Consider the following 14,266-nt stretch of genomic DNA (forward strand, 5'->3'; position numbering starts at 1 on the left):
AATATGTTTTATGCAAGAAACATGCAAAAATGGACAACACCAACAAAAATCATTGTCATCCGTACCTATGTCCAACAATAAACCTACCAAAAAAAGACAAAAGACCACAAAAACACACACATGAACTTCATCTAAACAACAAAAAATGCTTTTGTTCTAGTATATGAATAATTGGATTATTAAAAATGCTTTTGTTTTAGTAGAAAAAATACTTTAGAGAGATGGCTCGAAAATAACTTTGAAGTTATCCAAATCTTTGAAAAATAAGTTCAAAGAAATCACAAGTATATGAGCGATCGTAGGTTGGATCAGTTTAATATATCCAAATCAATCATATTTGAGTCAGATCGCACGATAAAGATGTGAAAACTTCTTTTCTCTTCTAATGTTTCTTTTGCTCTCATGTAGATTGGTTAATTCGGACAAAACAAAATAGAAATGTACGATTTTTAAAAAAATAGTAAAAAGTAAAATTTCTAAAGAGGATGTGTAACCAATCATAGTGTTTACTATAGTCTCAATTTATATTTCCTTATAATCCGACCCATGTGCATCCAATTCAAATAACCCTTAAAGTCAAGAATTAAGATGTAATGATTTTAGCTGGCAGAAGCTGTTTTCTCACTTCTACAGACTCTCCTGTTGCATATACTTCGAAACGGATAGTTCAGATTTCCACATTTTTCACAAGTCCAGCTACCTTCAGGATCACTTCTATTTGGACCCTTCTGTGATAAATCATAAAAAACAATCAAAATTCTAAATATGATGTAATAAACATTCTAAAGGTTCACTCTTAATAAATATTAACCATAACACCTTTTACATGTACAATATTTGTTCATAACATAATCATATATTTAAGATGATGATCAAAGCATTAAAACGCAAAGTGAAAGCACACTTACAGGTTTGTCAGCTCTACAGTGTTTGATGTTGCATTTGGTTCTGAAGGCAAAGTTAACATACTCACATTTTGGACAAATCCATTCGCCTTTGGATAATCCATTTGGTCCTGCATGGACAATTCAAATATTTAAGCCAATGTTACTTACTACAAGAGCACCATAAATGTAGAATAACCATACGTTGGCCTCTTGAAAAATTTCAACTCAAATATATGTAAGTTTGACGATATCTTTAGCAATTGAGTTCAAATGGTAAATGAGTTTCACCAAGGACAAATCGTTTGGGAGAATTCGAGTTCGATTGTTAGGAATATCCTTAACTCACGGTCGAACTCCGGATTACTTGGAATATCTTTAGAAGATTTATTTACGATTTAAAATAAGACATCATTAGAATATATGTAATTTATATTTGTTTTTTTTTTAAGATTCGTTTTATTTTTCATATTTCCGTATTTTAAGGTTGTGATTTGGAATTATTTTTGTTTTAGTTCTATAAATAGAACAATGAATAAAAGTTTTGAATGAGTCTTCTCCATATAAAATATAGGGTTAAATAAATGATTGGTCTCTATAGATTATCATATTTTGTTTTTTGTTCCTCTAAAAAATTTCTTCAAACAATGGTCTGGACATGGTTTTAATCAACATTTTTCATCTATGTATTTTTAATCAACTCATGTGTATCTTTCAAAGTTTTAAATTATTTTTTGCATAATGTTTAGTTCATTATAAAAATCTCTCTTGCATAAGTTAAGAATTTTTTTTAACACGGGATGAATTAAAGATGATATTTATGTTTTTGACACATAAAAATTCATATTTAATTCATCTTTAGATAAACAATTATAAATTTTTGTGGGAGAGATAATTCTAATATTCTCAACAAGATTGAAAAAACTCATTCAAAATTTTAAAGTGCACATGTGATTTGACTTATTAATATAGACATAAATGTTGATAGAAAACATTTGAAGCACCATTGTCTAAAAAAAAAATGAGAGATTAAAAACAAAATATAATATATTTATAGGTACTAAAAACTTAATTAACCTTAAAATATAACTCGTATAATTTCCACAATACAAACACACAAAAATCCCATCACTAGTCCAAAACAGATAACAAATATTTGTAATAATGAAATATAATTAAGGGTTAATTAACTAAATGATCTCTATAAATATCATGAATTTCGTTTTTAGTCCTTACAAAAAATCAAATTTTTTAGTTCCTGTAAAATTTTCCATCGACATTTTTAATCCTTGTAAAAATTTTCCGTCAGCATTTTTTGTTCCAAAAAATGTTATAGAGACTAAAATTATTGATTTTATTTATAGAGACTAAAAAAATTATGAATATTTATACGGACCATTTATATAATTAACCCTATAACTAATTATAGTAAGTTCAAAAGTCATTATACGCATATGTGTATATGATAGAGAACACGTCATCTAGCCTACTACAAGTAAGAATCACTTATTGCAACAAAATACTAGAAACTCACTGGTTAATAAAAAAAGTAAAAATAAAAAATAGATATTGATTTGAATGAAAACAGTATCAATAAGTTTTCTTCAAAAAAAAAAAAAAGTATCAATAAGTAATAGATCATTATCATACCTCTACGACGTGGATGAGATGCAAAGTTATTTGTTATTACACCTGTTTCCCTTGAAAGAGGACCTTGAAAGTCATAATCATAGAGATTGATTTTAGGCATTGGACTCACAAAATAGATGTATTGAAATGTTTGGCATCAAATTATGATGCGGAAATGTTTTTATAATAATTTCTACTCAAATTACTCTTTCTATTCTAAAATACGTGTCTTAAGATTTATTCATATGTAGATTAAAAAGACAACAAAAGAATGAATAAGAGTTCCTTCAAAAAAAAAACAATTGTTGTAAATGAATAGTGGTATATAACAACTTGAAAGTAAAACATAACTTATTTTTTTAAAAAAAATATTTTGCTAAAACGACGTATATTTTGGAACAGAAAAGTATGTTTTTGAAATGATCAATATTAATAAGACAATAACCAATATTTTTGTTGTTCCATAAAAGAGAAGAATATGTTTGATTTGAGACAATATCTTCTATTTTTATTTCATGTTTTTTACTTTCAATTCCAAAATGTCATCTTATTTTCACTTTATTCAAATAAATATAGTAAAAATAAGGTGCCATTTTAGCAATCAAAATTGAAAGCAAAAACATGTTTTCTCAAATCAAATTGGTCATAAACTATTTTGTTTTGCTTTTTTTCATTCCATTATGTTGCTCTCATATTTTAGGAAAATAATTGCTACAACCAATAACATACTTGCATCATATTCGAATTATGGTTTTTTTTTTATTCAATTCTACTTGAATTTATTTAGTATGCATCAATAACTTTAATAATATCAAATCAAATAAAGAAGGTAAAAAAATAATTTGTGAAGAAAGTAAAGAACTAGTACCTACGTGAGTGCCTCCAAAACATCCAAGTGAGATAGATGGTATTAGATAAATACCATTATCATCTACTAAACTAAATTAGAAAAATAATGTCCGTGGAAATTACCATTTTGCCCTTCTGAGGGGCATTTTGGTAAAATACAAATTGGACTCCCCTTGCCTATATTTTATATATGTGAAAAGAGAAAAAGAAAAAAAAAGGGAGACATAAACGGGAACGCGAGAAAGAAGGGGGGAACGAGAACGGGAAAGGGAAAGGGAGGAGAATCAATTCTCCAGTCTCCTCTGTCACAACTGCGGCGAAAAACGGCGGCGCCGGTGAGGAAGAGGAAGAGAGAGACGGTCGTCTCCAATCTAAAGCCATGCATGTATAATTCTCTCTGGTTGTTTCATATCGCAGGTTTGTGTCCGGTTCTGTTCACCGCCGTCATCATCTCAGTTTGGTTTCTTGCTTTTTTTCTGCATGCATGTTTCTTCTTTATGTTGTTTTTGATGTTTCTTTACCTCTCTTCTTCATGTAGCTTAGTCGATTGAGAGTTTGTTTGGTTTGTATGTTGTGTTTGTTTTAATTAATTTAGAGACTTTGGTTTAATTTTGTCTGAGTTTATGAATTTGTGTTTTTCTATGTTTGTTTCTGGGTTTGAGTATTTTGTTTTGTTTATTGATTTTGGGTTATGGTAATCTGTTGTGAGACTACAAAATTTCAGTTGGTGACTATATTATTTTTGGTGAGTTTGCTATTCTCCATTTTCAGTTTTGTACGGCGGCGGAAACAGGAAGAGTAACGAAGACGAAAGGGAACACAGTTGTTACAGGCGCAAATTGTAAAGGAACGGCGACGTCGATGTTGATAAGCGCCGATTGTTATCGACGGCGATGGTCGTGAGAAGAGAAGAAGGAAAGGGAACACGGTTGTTAGGTTGTGGATTTGGGAATTTACGATAAGCAAAATTATTTGAATTAAAATGCGAATCTTGAGCCGGCAACGACACATGGGACAACGATAAACTCTGGATTAAAATTCCGAACCAAATCAAAGTTAATAGTAAGTTTATTATGATTTGATATGTTTTTATCTTATTTATAGGTTTCTTATAATGTGTTTTGAGTTGTTGGCAATCAAACGATTCCGAACCAAATCAAAGTTAATAGTTTTCTGGGGTGTTTTGGTTCATAAAGCCAAATCAATGCTGGATGAAAACAATCCAGCTCCGCAACAACAAGACACCATGCCTCAAACACTCAAATCACACTCATTTAATACCTTTACAAGTCCTTTTTCAACTCAGGTGATTACCATTTATTATGTTCAATGCAATGCATGGATATGATACATGATATAACATAATGTTGCAAAAAATATGTTTGTCATTTACATTATTAGTTGAATGGGAATCAACTTATTTCTGTGTGATTTTGCTTTTGTATGGTTATTCAAGCCATTATATCAGCCTTCTGACTATAATAAAAGAATGGGCAATCCTTCGATTCGGAAGGGCTTGGATGCAATTACTACTTCCCTCAATCAGCTAGGTGACACCTTTGAGAAGGCTTTTGAGGTCAATCTGTCTGTGTAAGAATGACACAATACATAATTGTTGATGAGTTTCTCTGAATTTCATGTTTCGATAGAGTACATCAAAGTATTGATATCTTCGATTTTTTTGACAACTCACTTATGATTTTATTTATACATCACATTCTTTAGTTCAATGTTACTTTTGATTCTTTTCAGGAAGGAAAAACAATGGTGGAGAGTAAGACAGCAGACCTGAGATATCAAATCAGGCGAAGAGGAAATGGCTCTGAAGATATAAACCAAGCTTCAGAAATGAGGAATCCGTGGCAGCAATCAGATCAGATACATTCTCCTTCTCGCCATGAAACCCAACTCGAAGGTGGATGGTATTAAGGCTGAAGGTGATGCTAGGTTGTAGAGAAAAGCTGAGGTAATGTTTATGGTGTTGAGAGTTACTGACTTGAAAGCTTATGATTGAAGATTTTATTTTGCTCAATTTACACTATTATAAGAATACCATATATGTGCCAACAAAATCATGGTATTAAAGATGAGAAAATTATTTCTTTTTGATTCTAAATACAACAAAACAAATTTTTTTGAGATAGGTTAGAATAGAATAAGCTAAGAATAGAAGCTACAAATAATGGTTCATCTTCTATATATGTTAGAATAGAAGTTTGGCAAGTTTACAACACACATTGAAAAAAGAGTGTATGCTTATGTTTTCCTTCTATATATGTTTGAATTTGTTGTTGTTTGAGTTTCATTTCCGAAGAGATCAATTGAACCAATAAAATAGCAAACATGAGACAATCATGTGATTTGGAGAGTTGAGTGAATATTTTTTTTTGCAGATTGTGCATTCGATTGCTCTGTTTCGGGTTGACTTCGCAGGAAGAGGAGAGCTTGCTGAGCGCCAGGTCTGTGAATTAGTCATTACTTTAGCCCATTATTTTAATCGCAAAAGTTCCTCTTTTTATTATTTTCTTCTCTAGGTTTGTTTTATGTGAAGGTTTATATGATGTTTTGCTTGATGATGACTTCCTTAAATTTTACTTGCCGTGTTTTATAGGAGCAGTATAGTCTATCTTTTCGACCTTCAAACGTTATGGTTTAAGAAGGATTTCATTGGCTCTATTTTGTGCTGAGAAGAAATATCAATGATTAGTTTCTGATGCAAATATGTCTCTGCAGAAGCTGTTTTTGTGTTTTAAAGGTGTTATAACTTTGTCTAGCATATTTCTATTTTTTTCCTAACTTCCGTGTGATGATTCTTTGCAAAACAGAGAGACATTTCATGGTGCAGTGAGTTTTGCAGCCTCACTTTCCTACTTTGGCTGAATCTATAGCTTTGAGGTGGTAATTGATTTTGTTTTGGATTTGTGTTGTTGATCTTATTCTGTTCATTTTTGTGTTTTAATTTTGCTATATATTTGAAGAATTCCATTTTTGTGTTCTTTACAAGTGTATTGCAGGAGCTATGGGTTGAATCATTCATTCTCAAGATATCTTGACGACAAAAGAAAGAACAAATGGTATGTGTTTCTTATTGTTTTATTTGATATTCATCATATATTTTGAATATTGGTTTGTAAGCATAAGAGGTTTTCGTTTTGGTATTTGATAGTTAAAAGAAAGATTTGTTTTGGTAATTAAGCGCTTTGATTTGGTCATGTTGTGTGCTCTGATATGTGAAGGCGGATTCACAGTGCATCGACAAAAAAATTCCATGTCTGTTTCTACGCCTTTCATTGCATTGTTGGTGATAAGAGTTCTCCCCCTGTAGTTTCTATGTCTTCTTTGGCTCGTGTTTTGAATGCCATTTTATGTTTGATTGCAGCAGTTGGCAAGTTTTGTTGCGGTAGACGTTCTTAAGATACTTTTTCTCAACTTTTTGTCGCATTCTCATCTATGTTCTTACACTAATATCTCTCTTTTTCTGCAGTTTATTCTCAGCTATTTCTTTCCCACCCATTCAACCAAATATCAGGTGAGACACTAAAACAAAACCAAACATTGTCCTCCCTTATAGTTGCCAAGTTTTAGTCATAGTTATTTTGCTATATTTTTCATCCTTTGTTGGACTTTAATTGGTTAGCTAGATATATTGTGTCTTGAACCCACAATGTCATAACAATTTTCGAATTGACATGATCTGCAATCTCAGTGCATGTTTAGTTTTTTAGTTTTAACATTTTGTGACAAACAAGTTTCATTTCTGTTTCAATTGTCAATGGACGAAGATATAAAATATAGAAAATACAATGAAGTGTAATTGCAATTACTGTCAAGTTGCATCATGCTTTATTAGCTGTTTTTAGATGTAGGTCGTGATCACTTCAATATAATTTTGCACAAAAAAGAATAGCGGAGGGGACTGAAAATGGGGTAGGAATATCCCTTTGATTAGAAGGATGGTGTGGCTAGGTTTCTGTTCATATGTTGAAGATGGTGGAGAGTGAGACATTGATGGGAAGGTAATGCTTTGACAGGTTTCTTTCTGCTCCAGGTATTTCACTTTTTACTCTTTCCTTTTTTGTTGTTCTGATGTTGTTTGAGAGCATTTTGTCTCATTTTGATGTGTATATATTTTTTGTTAGATTTTTCTTTTTCAGAATTTGAGGCAGGGGAGGGGAAACTCAAATCATGAGCAAAATGAGAAGGAGAAATTTGAGAAGCTGATTTTGTTTGAGCTTGAATTTGACGGAGAAAGGTTCTTATGGGTAAAGTTTCTTCTTCCACTTTTATTTGTTTCTTTCTCATCTATTTTTCTATAGAAGAAACTAGAATATTCAAATTTGGATGTGCTTTGTTAGATCTTTAATCGTTTGTGAGGGAGTTTTTTCTCCGTGGATGTCGGTGTGTGTTATGTTGTATTATGTGTTTTGTTTATGTAAGTTTTTTTCCTCGGCTACTTCAAATTCAGGTCTGCTTTCGATGTTTCTGTTTAGCCATTTTGTATGATATGCTTTGTTCATTCAATTTTACTATTTGCCTAATCGTTATTCCTACAGATTAATGTATAAATATGTACACGATGTTAGTTAGTGCCATTAATGTATGAACCACTGCTAAAGTATCACAACATGAATGATATGATTCAATGTTTTGTAGTTTTCTTTTCTCCCACACTTTTCTTTAAACAATTCTCATCAAATATATTGTAAAGGCAAACAAGATTAAGCTGATAAATGAAAAACAAAACTAAAGGGGTGCTATTAAATACATTTAATTGTTTATTGCTTTATATAGCCATTCCATGTTTAAATATTCCTAAAATTCTATTATAAACAGAAGCTTCAGCCACCCTTTATTTCACAACATCCAATTCAACAGTCTTCTTATCACATAAACCTAACAGAACAAACAAAATGGCTGATGCACGTACAGTCCCTGGAGTAGTCCTCCCCTCCTCCACCGGATAACGGAAAATGCCGGTGATGGGCCTCGGTACCGTCGGAAGCAACCAGTAAGTTTACTAGAAAAGATGCTGTCCTTGAAGCAATCAGACAAGGTTATAGACATTTTGATGTTGTTGCTGCATATGGTGTACTTCTAAATTATGGGTTACTGATAATCATCCTGAGATCATTGTTCCTGCTCTGCAGAATATCTAAGGTGATTAATTTTTTTTTTCTTCTTAATAGTTAGCTATATTTTTAGTTTTTCTCATAAATTGTGGATATTGATTTGAATGTATCCATGTTTGTTTTTGCAGGACTCTTCAACTAGAATATTTAGACCTCATTTTGATCCATTGGCCAATTACTACTAAACCAGGTGAAGATAAATAACCTATTGAAGTATCAGAGATTGTGGAATTTGATATGAAGCAGAGATAAGCAATTGAAATTTTAATGTATGAATATTATTATCAGTTTTGTCATTGGTTGAATTTTTGTAGAGAATGCATCCCTGCAAAATGTAATGAATACTACCCGAATTACGATCAATCCGGATATATCAGAGGCTGCTGAGTTTAAGAAAGGGTTAGTTATTTTATTTCGATTGTTGTGGTTTTTAATATATGGTTAGATGGATAGTTAACACAACCTTTGCAATTTATCTATTTCCTATAAAAACCTACATAAACTGTGTTAATAGAAAGAGATGATTTTTTCTTCAACTATGGGGAAACTTTTGCTATGATAGCTGCTTCTTTTGTTTCTCTTTTTGAGGTAAGCAATAGGTCCCTTGATAGAATCTCCACAATTTTTTGTTTTGTTTTAATTTTGTATTTTGAACAATGTTCATATTTGCATGTAGTCTACTGGTACATTTTATGCTGCGGCTAGATACGAAAGTGTAACCCCCGTGCCACCTTATGTTACCAGCCGCGGAATTAAATTGTTTGTAGCATTGTTAGTACTTTGTTTTTCGGTGTTGATAGATTCGTATTTCAGGTCTACTTTTTCAAGAGCTCTTATTTTGCTGGTGTTTATGCAAATTGCTTTCTGTTTGAGATTATTCCTCCTGTCATGACTTATATTCATCAACAATCCAAGAAGGGAAAAATCAGGTATGGTTTGTGTTTTCCAAGTAATGCTAATTAGAGTTATACATTTCACGATGTAAAGTACTGACACAGGTACGAATACCAAACACGACACTAACGTCGACTCCGATAATAATTTAAGAAAATGAATTTGTTGAATGTAGTCACATGTGTCAGTGTCGTGCCAGTGTTGGGCACTGTGATGTGTCTGACAACATGTTTCAAAATGTTTGTGTTGCAGAGTTTTACATAACAAAATTAAGCATTCAAAAGAAAGGCACAATGTACCTATGCATTACTGCCCTTCATATTGATGGCATGTCCAACTGACATGACACTGTCACATTTGGATTATTCCATTTTCTCAAATTTCTACCACTGTCGATGTGTCAGTATTCGTGTTGTGTTCGATGTCTGTGTTAGTGCTTCATTGCAGTGCAAACAAGTTATACATATAAACTTACTTTCAATTAATCAATTTTTCAGTCCCTTAGAATTTGTGAAGGAAAAGGTTGTGGTTACTGATATCGAATTTTAATGAATGATTTTAAATGCCAACTTTCATTCAAGGAGGAAATGTGACACTTCTGCTGCTTTTCATTGTCTCGGTCATTTTGGGAATTTGGCATTAGATGTTCGTCAAAAGGCAAGGCTTAGAAGGATTTGGTTTAGCTGCAGTGAAAGTAGTCCGCCGTCATTGCAATCGGCAAATTTCAACTTCTGGGTTGAGATCGGACAGTTCATATTTCAAATTTGTATTTAAATTATGACTTGGTTGTGTCGGAAATCGGAATATGAGTCATCTAATCTTAATCCAACATTCGAGATCTATGAATACTGTAAATGAAGAGTATTTTGACAGTAGACAATTCGGATTCGGTCTAGAAACATGACAAATTCTGTACTAATAATGGAGTTATGAATAAATAATTTTTTTGCATTCTGTCAAGCATTCAAGCCTTTTTCATCCTTTTTGATATTCTAACAGTTCATGGTTAGTAAAAAACCATTCGTTTTTGGTCACAATGCAAGAAGCATCCACATCTCCCCACTTCCCCCCCATAGCGAGAAGTTGCTCCCATCAATTGATAAGGAAGGTAACTGCAGTAAACAAGTAGTGCTGCATTACTGAATATTACATAATAGAAGGTATTGGACAGGCCAAGAGAAATTGTACATCTCAAAATTAAAAAATCAACTCGGTAATGTATTTTTTGGTTGTGGACAGTTCTAACTATAGCAAAATATATCCTTGATATCCTTCCAATTATAAGAATAAGCTAACTTTGGGCTGTGCATAAAGAGTATGAGACCAAAATTAATCTACCTCGAGTAACACAAGTTCTATGACACCAAGTACAAGCCCGGCAGCTCCAACAATTCCAATGGACTCACCAAATAGCACAGCCGCAAGTACAGCCACTGTCAAAGGTTGTGAATCAATAATAACCTGCCATATATCCACTCCAGAGAGTCAAAGCAAGCAACAATTCATGCTCCCACTGCTCCAAATCAACGCAAATTTAACTCAAAACAACTTTTCCTCAAGTCCAATTCTATCATGACACATACAGTATTTACAGTTTGATTTTACCGGTTTAAACATTAATCTCAGCCATACAATGTGCACTAAATAAGGACTATACTGCAGTTTCTAGCAACGACGCAAGAACTAGACATAAACACCCAAACAAAACAGCAACATCAATATAACCTCTGTCCATACATATAAGTCTCATTCGGAAGAAGAAAAAAAGTGTCTCTAAATATAAGTCATGTTACAAATTACTAGACACATTTATTTTAGTTTATTTTCCGAGTATAGCCCCTATGTGTAGTATTGAATCTGAATAAAAGTAAGAAAGTAGATATTTTCAAGTTCTAGGCATCTAAGGAATATAGTATTTAGTATTGTCATGATCAATATCTTCGACAAACTTTTTTTTTTGTAAGATCTTAGTCAAACTTACTATTTTTTTTTTAAAATTAGTTTAAAGTTATAAATTTATCTTTAATCTTCTATGTTTATGTCGATCCTTTTAAACTATTCCAAGAGGTTAATATGCACTTTCAATGTTAAGTTACGGCAAGAAATTATTTTAACCTTTAAGGTATGATTAAATTGAAGGTTTAAGAAGAAAATGGAGGGGAATTGACATGAATAAGCAACAAAGGTCATGTAGGGGAGGAATTGAGTTGACACAATGCTGGAGAAAATTTTGTATTGGTAATGTATTTGTCGATGGAGATGTTCTTGAATTCACATTTAGGAACATTAAGAACAGTGGTTGAGTTGATGTGAAAAAAAATTTGTGATTACTATTTCCCTTAACTTGGTCATTTTTTATCAATGCAGTAATCCTTTTTAGTTTATAAATGTGTAACTTAGAATTATGAATCAGCAACATTTACATCTATGTTCTTAGATAAATTGCATCAACATTATTAAAAAGAGTCGAAGCCTGAGCGCAACTACTAATCGGTTTTACTAATAAACAAATTTTCTAAATTATAACTTATTCAAACAAATAATAAGGAATTTCAGAAACACAATATTCTAACTTGCTTGATTTCCAAATTTATAAAGGGCAGTAATTTCTTAGAAAGATGTAGCTATTTTCTGTAATTTGATCATTTCTCCTTTAGAGCAATTTTTTTCAAAAAACACGTTATTCAACGAAAGGTAGTGGTTACTTTTGGAATTGAAGATGATGGGGCCATTTTGGAAATTTAACTTTGTAATCCATCAAACACAACTACTTTAGAATCTATGTTGTATAACTTTTGTTTTGGTTTCGTTTATGGTAGACCTATCTAGGATTCGATATGTTATGGATCATGGTTTTTTATAGGGTAAATTACATTAACCTCCCCTGAGGTATGTTAAAATGTCACTCACATCCCCTCTATTTTTACAAAAAACACTAACCTCCCCTCCTCTTAACAGTGTTAAACTTCCGTTAGAAAAATAAATGAAAAACTCAACTTTCTGATGTCTCCTACACAATTTTCCAGAATCATACTTTCTCTATTTATTATGTGCCTCGCTCCTGAATAAGTGATGCTATCCACCGTAACAACGCAATTTTACATCCTGCACTTGTTTGGAATCTCTTGAAGGTTGAAGACTTGATACAGATCAACCTTTACATAAATTTGTTGAAAAAGGGTTCCTCAATTCTTAAAAAAAAAAAAAAAAAAAAAAATTAGCAAAACAATCTGAATCTCAATCGTATTTTGCACAATAGAAAATAGAAATCATTTAGTGTCCATAAAGGATCTTAATAAAACTCTATTGTGTGTGACCATAATTTTAAAACGGATGGCAACCAATCTTCTATACATTTGTTACAATTGGTAAACCTTTTTGTCTATTATTTAAATTAGAATATGCTCAATTTTCCTGTGAAGCTTCTATTATTACACTTTTAATTTTGAAAACATGGGATTTTCTTCTTGGTTTCCCTTGATTTTTTTATTTTCTGGGTGTGGAAGGAGGTATTGGTTTTGTTGTGTTTTGCCTTTCCTTAATGTTGGTCAACAAAAAGCCAGGATAAAAATTAAGAGTTTCTAGTCAAAACTCATGATAGAAAACTGTGTGACTCATGAGGGTGAGTGCATGTGATAAGGCGAGAGATTTAACAGAATGTGAGGGCGTTAACAGAAAACTATCTCAGTTAAATAGAAGGGAGGTGTTTGTGACTTGTGTAATATTTTAAGGGAGGTTAATGTTTAATTAAAAATTAGAAGGGGTGTTAGTGCTATTTAATAATACTTTAGGGGAGGTGATTGTAATTTACCCTTTTTTATATTTATATGCATGTAATATCTAAATTTCGAATCAGTTTACTTTTAAGCGTATTAACAAATATGTGTTTGGCAACAAAATTATCCGAAAAAAAGCAATCCACCCCGTGCGAAGCACGGGTTCGTAACTAGTTTTGTAGAAAAAAATATGGTATAGGTGACTCAAATATGCTTGGAATACCATACAGTGGCAGAGGAGTTGCAACACCTCCATGGTAGCATGGAAGATGATCATTTCTGAATGGGCTCATAACTTGAGTAGCCTACAAAAATCAAGCCATTAAACAGTCACAAAAATAAATAAAAAATTATCCAATGTATAAGATTTTTTTTAATGTTAAGTAAGTTTTTTAACCTTTAAAAATAAAATGGAATATTTTCGTTCTACCAAGAAAATTCCTTTTACTTTTGGTCCCTAACGAACATAATTTTGATATGGTCTTAATTTTTTTTAGCATAATATGACATGCAAGGGTTGAACATAATAGATAAACATAACTTGAATACATATTGAACATAAAAGAGTTATAACATTAACATTGATATGAACATAAATTGGCCAATAGGTGTCAAAAATAAAATTTGTTCAGAGGATTAAAAATTTTGTTTCATTTTTAAGGGACTAAAACCAAAATATGTTATATTTTTAAGGATAAAAAACATATTTACCCCTATTTTTATTACAAATTTGTTTGTTTTGTTACATTGAATCCACGAATTTTTTTTTGTCAATGTGAGCTTAGCTCAGTTGGTAAAGGCAATGCATAATATATGCAAGGTCTGAGGTTCAAACCTCAGACACCACCAAAACATGTCTAAATTAACAGCAAAGGCTAACATTGTTTGTAGGATAATTTTGCATGGACTAAAAGTTGCGATATATTTTTAACCGGGATGAAAAAACAGAAGGATAATTTTGCATGGACTAAAAGTTGCGATATATTTTTAACCGGGATGAAAAAACAGTAGGATAATTTTGCATGGACTAAAAGCTGCGATATATTTTTAACCGGGATGAAAAAACAAAATTCTTTAAATTTGTATGAAGAAATTTCAAATCTAA

The 14,266-nt window shown here is 31.8% G+C and overlaps 1 protein-coding gene across 11 annotated transcripts; it reads left to right on the forward strand.

Moving 5' to 3' along the window:
* The first annotated feature begins 3,460 nt into the window (after positions 1 to 3,460).
* LOC146896315 (uncharacterized) lies at positions 3,461 to 10,345 on the forward strand. 11 transcript variants are annotated; one of them, XM_085734566.1, is made up of 17 exons: positions 3,467 to 3,779; positions 4,134 to 4,424; positions 4,532 to 4,668; positions 4,819 to 4,938; positions 5,115 to 5,328; positions 5,756 to 5,821; positions 6,188 to 6,257; positions 6,367 to 6,436; positions 6,742 to 6,762; positions 6,847 to 6,891; positions 7,223 to 7,410; positions 7,502 to 7,624; positions 8,196 to 8,519; positions 8,620 to 8,681; positions 8,806 to 8,890; positions 9,305 to 9,420; positions 9,883 to 10,345. In XM_085734566.1, exons 3-5 carry the CDS (start codon positions 4,567 to 4,569, stop codon positions 5,289 to 5,291), a joined length of 399 nt encoding a protein of 132 aa, XP_085590692.1. In that variant the 5' UTR covers positions 3,467 to 3,779; positions 4,134 to 4,424; positions 4,532 to 4,566; the 3' UTR covers positions 5,292 to 5,328; positions 5,756 to 5,821; positions 6,188 to 6,257; positions 6,367 to 6,436; positions 6,742 to 6,762; positions 6,847 to 6,891; positions 7,223 to 7,410; positions 7,502 to 7,624; positions 8,196 to 8,519; positions 8,620 to 8,681; positions 8,806 to 8,890; positions 9,305 to 9,420; positions 9,883 to 10,345. The 11 variants fall into 11 exon arrangements, 10 of the variants coding, with proteins under 10 accessions (XP_085590692.1, XP_085590695.1, XP_085590696.1 ...); XR_015022326.1 differs by lacking the exon at positions 6,742 to 6,762 and having other exon boundaries at positions 3,461 to 3,779; positions 4,819 to 4,952; XM_085734569.1 differs by lacking the exon at positions 6,742 to 6,762 and having other exon boundaries at positions 6,188 to 6,260.
* Positions 10,346 to 14,266: the final 3,921 nt, after the last annotated feature.

This window comes from Medicago sativa, chromosome 8 (genome assembly GCF_051527215.1).
Source record: "Medicago sativa cultivar Bolivia chromosome 8, Bolivia_mono, whole genome shotgun sequence".
Taxonomy (NCBI): Eukaryota; Viridiplantae; Streptophyta; class Magnoliopsida; order Fabales; family Fabaceae; genus Medicago; species Medicago sativa.

Excerpts from the sequence above, each read along its gene's own strand:
- LOC146896315 (XM_085734569.1), top strand. The coding sequence starts at position 4,567 with ATGCTGGATGAAAACAATCCAGCTCCGCAACAACAAGACACCATGCCT. Across the intron at positions 4,669-4,818 it reads CAAGTCCTTTTTCAACTCAG|CCATTATATCAGCCTTCTGA; the intron begins GTGATTACCATT and ends TGGTTATTCAAG. Across the intron at positions 4,939-5,114 it reads CCTTTGAGAAGGCTTTTGAG|GAAGGAAAAACAATGGTGGA; the intron begins GTCAATCTGTCT and ends GATTCTTTTCAG.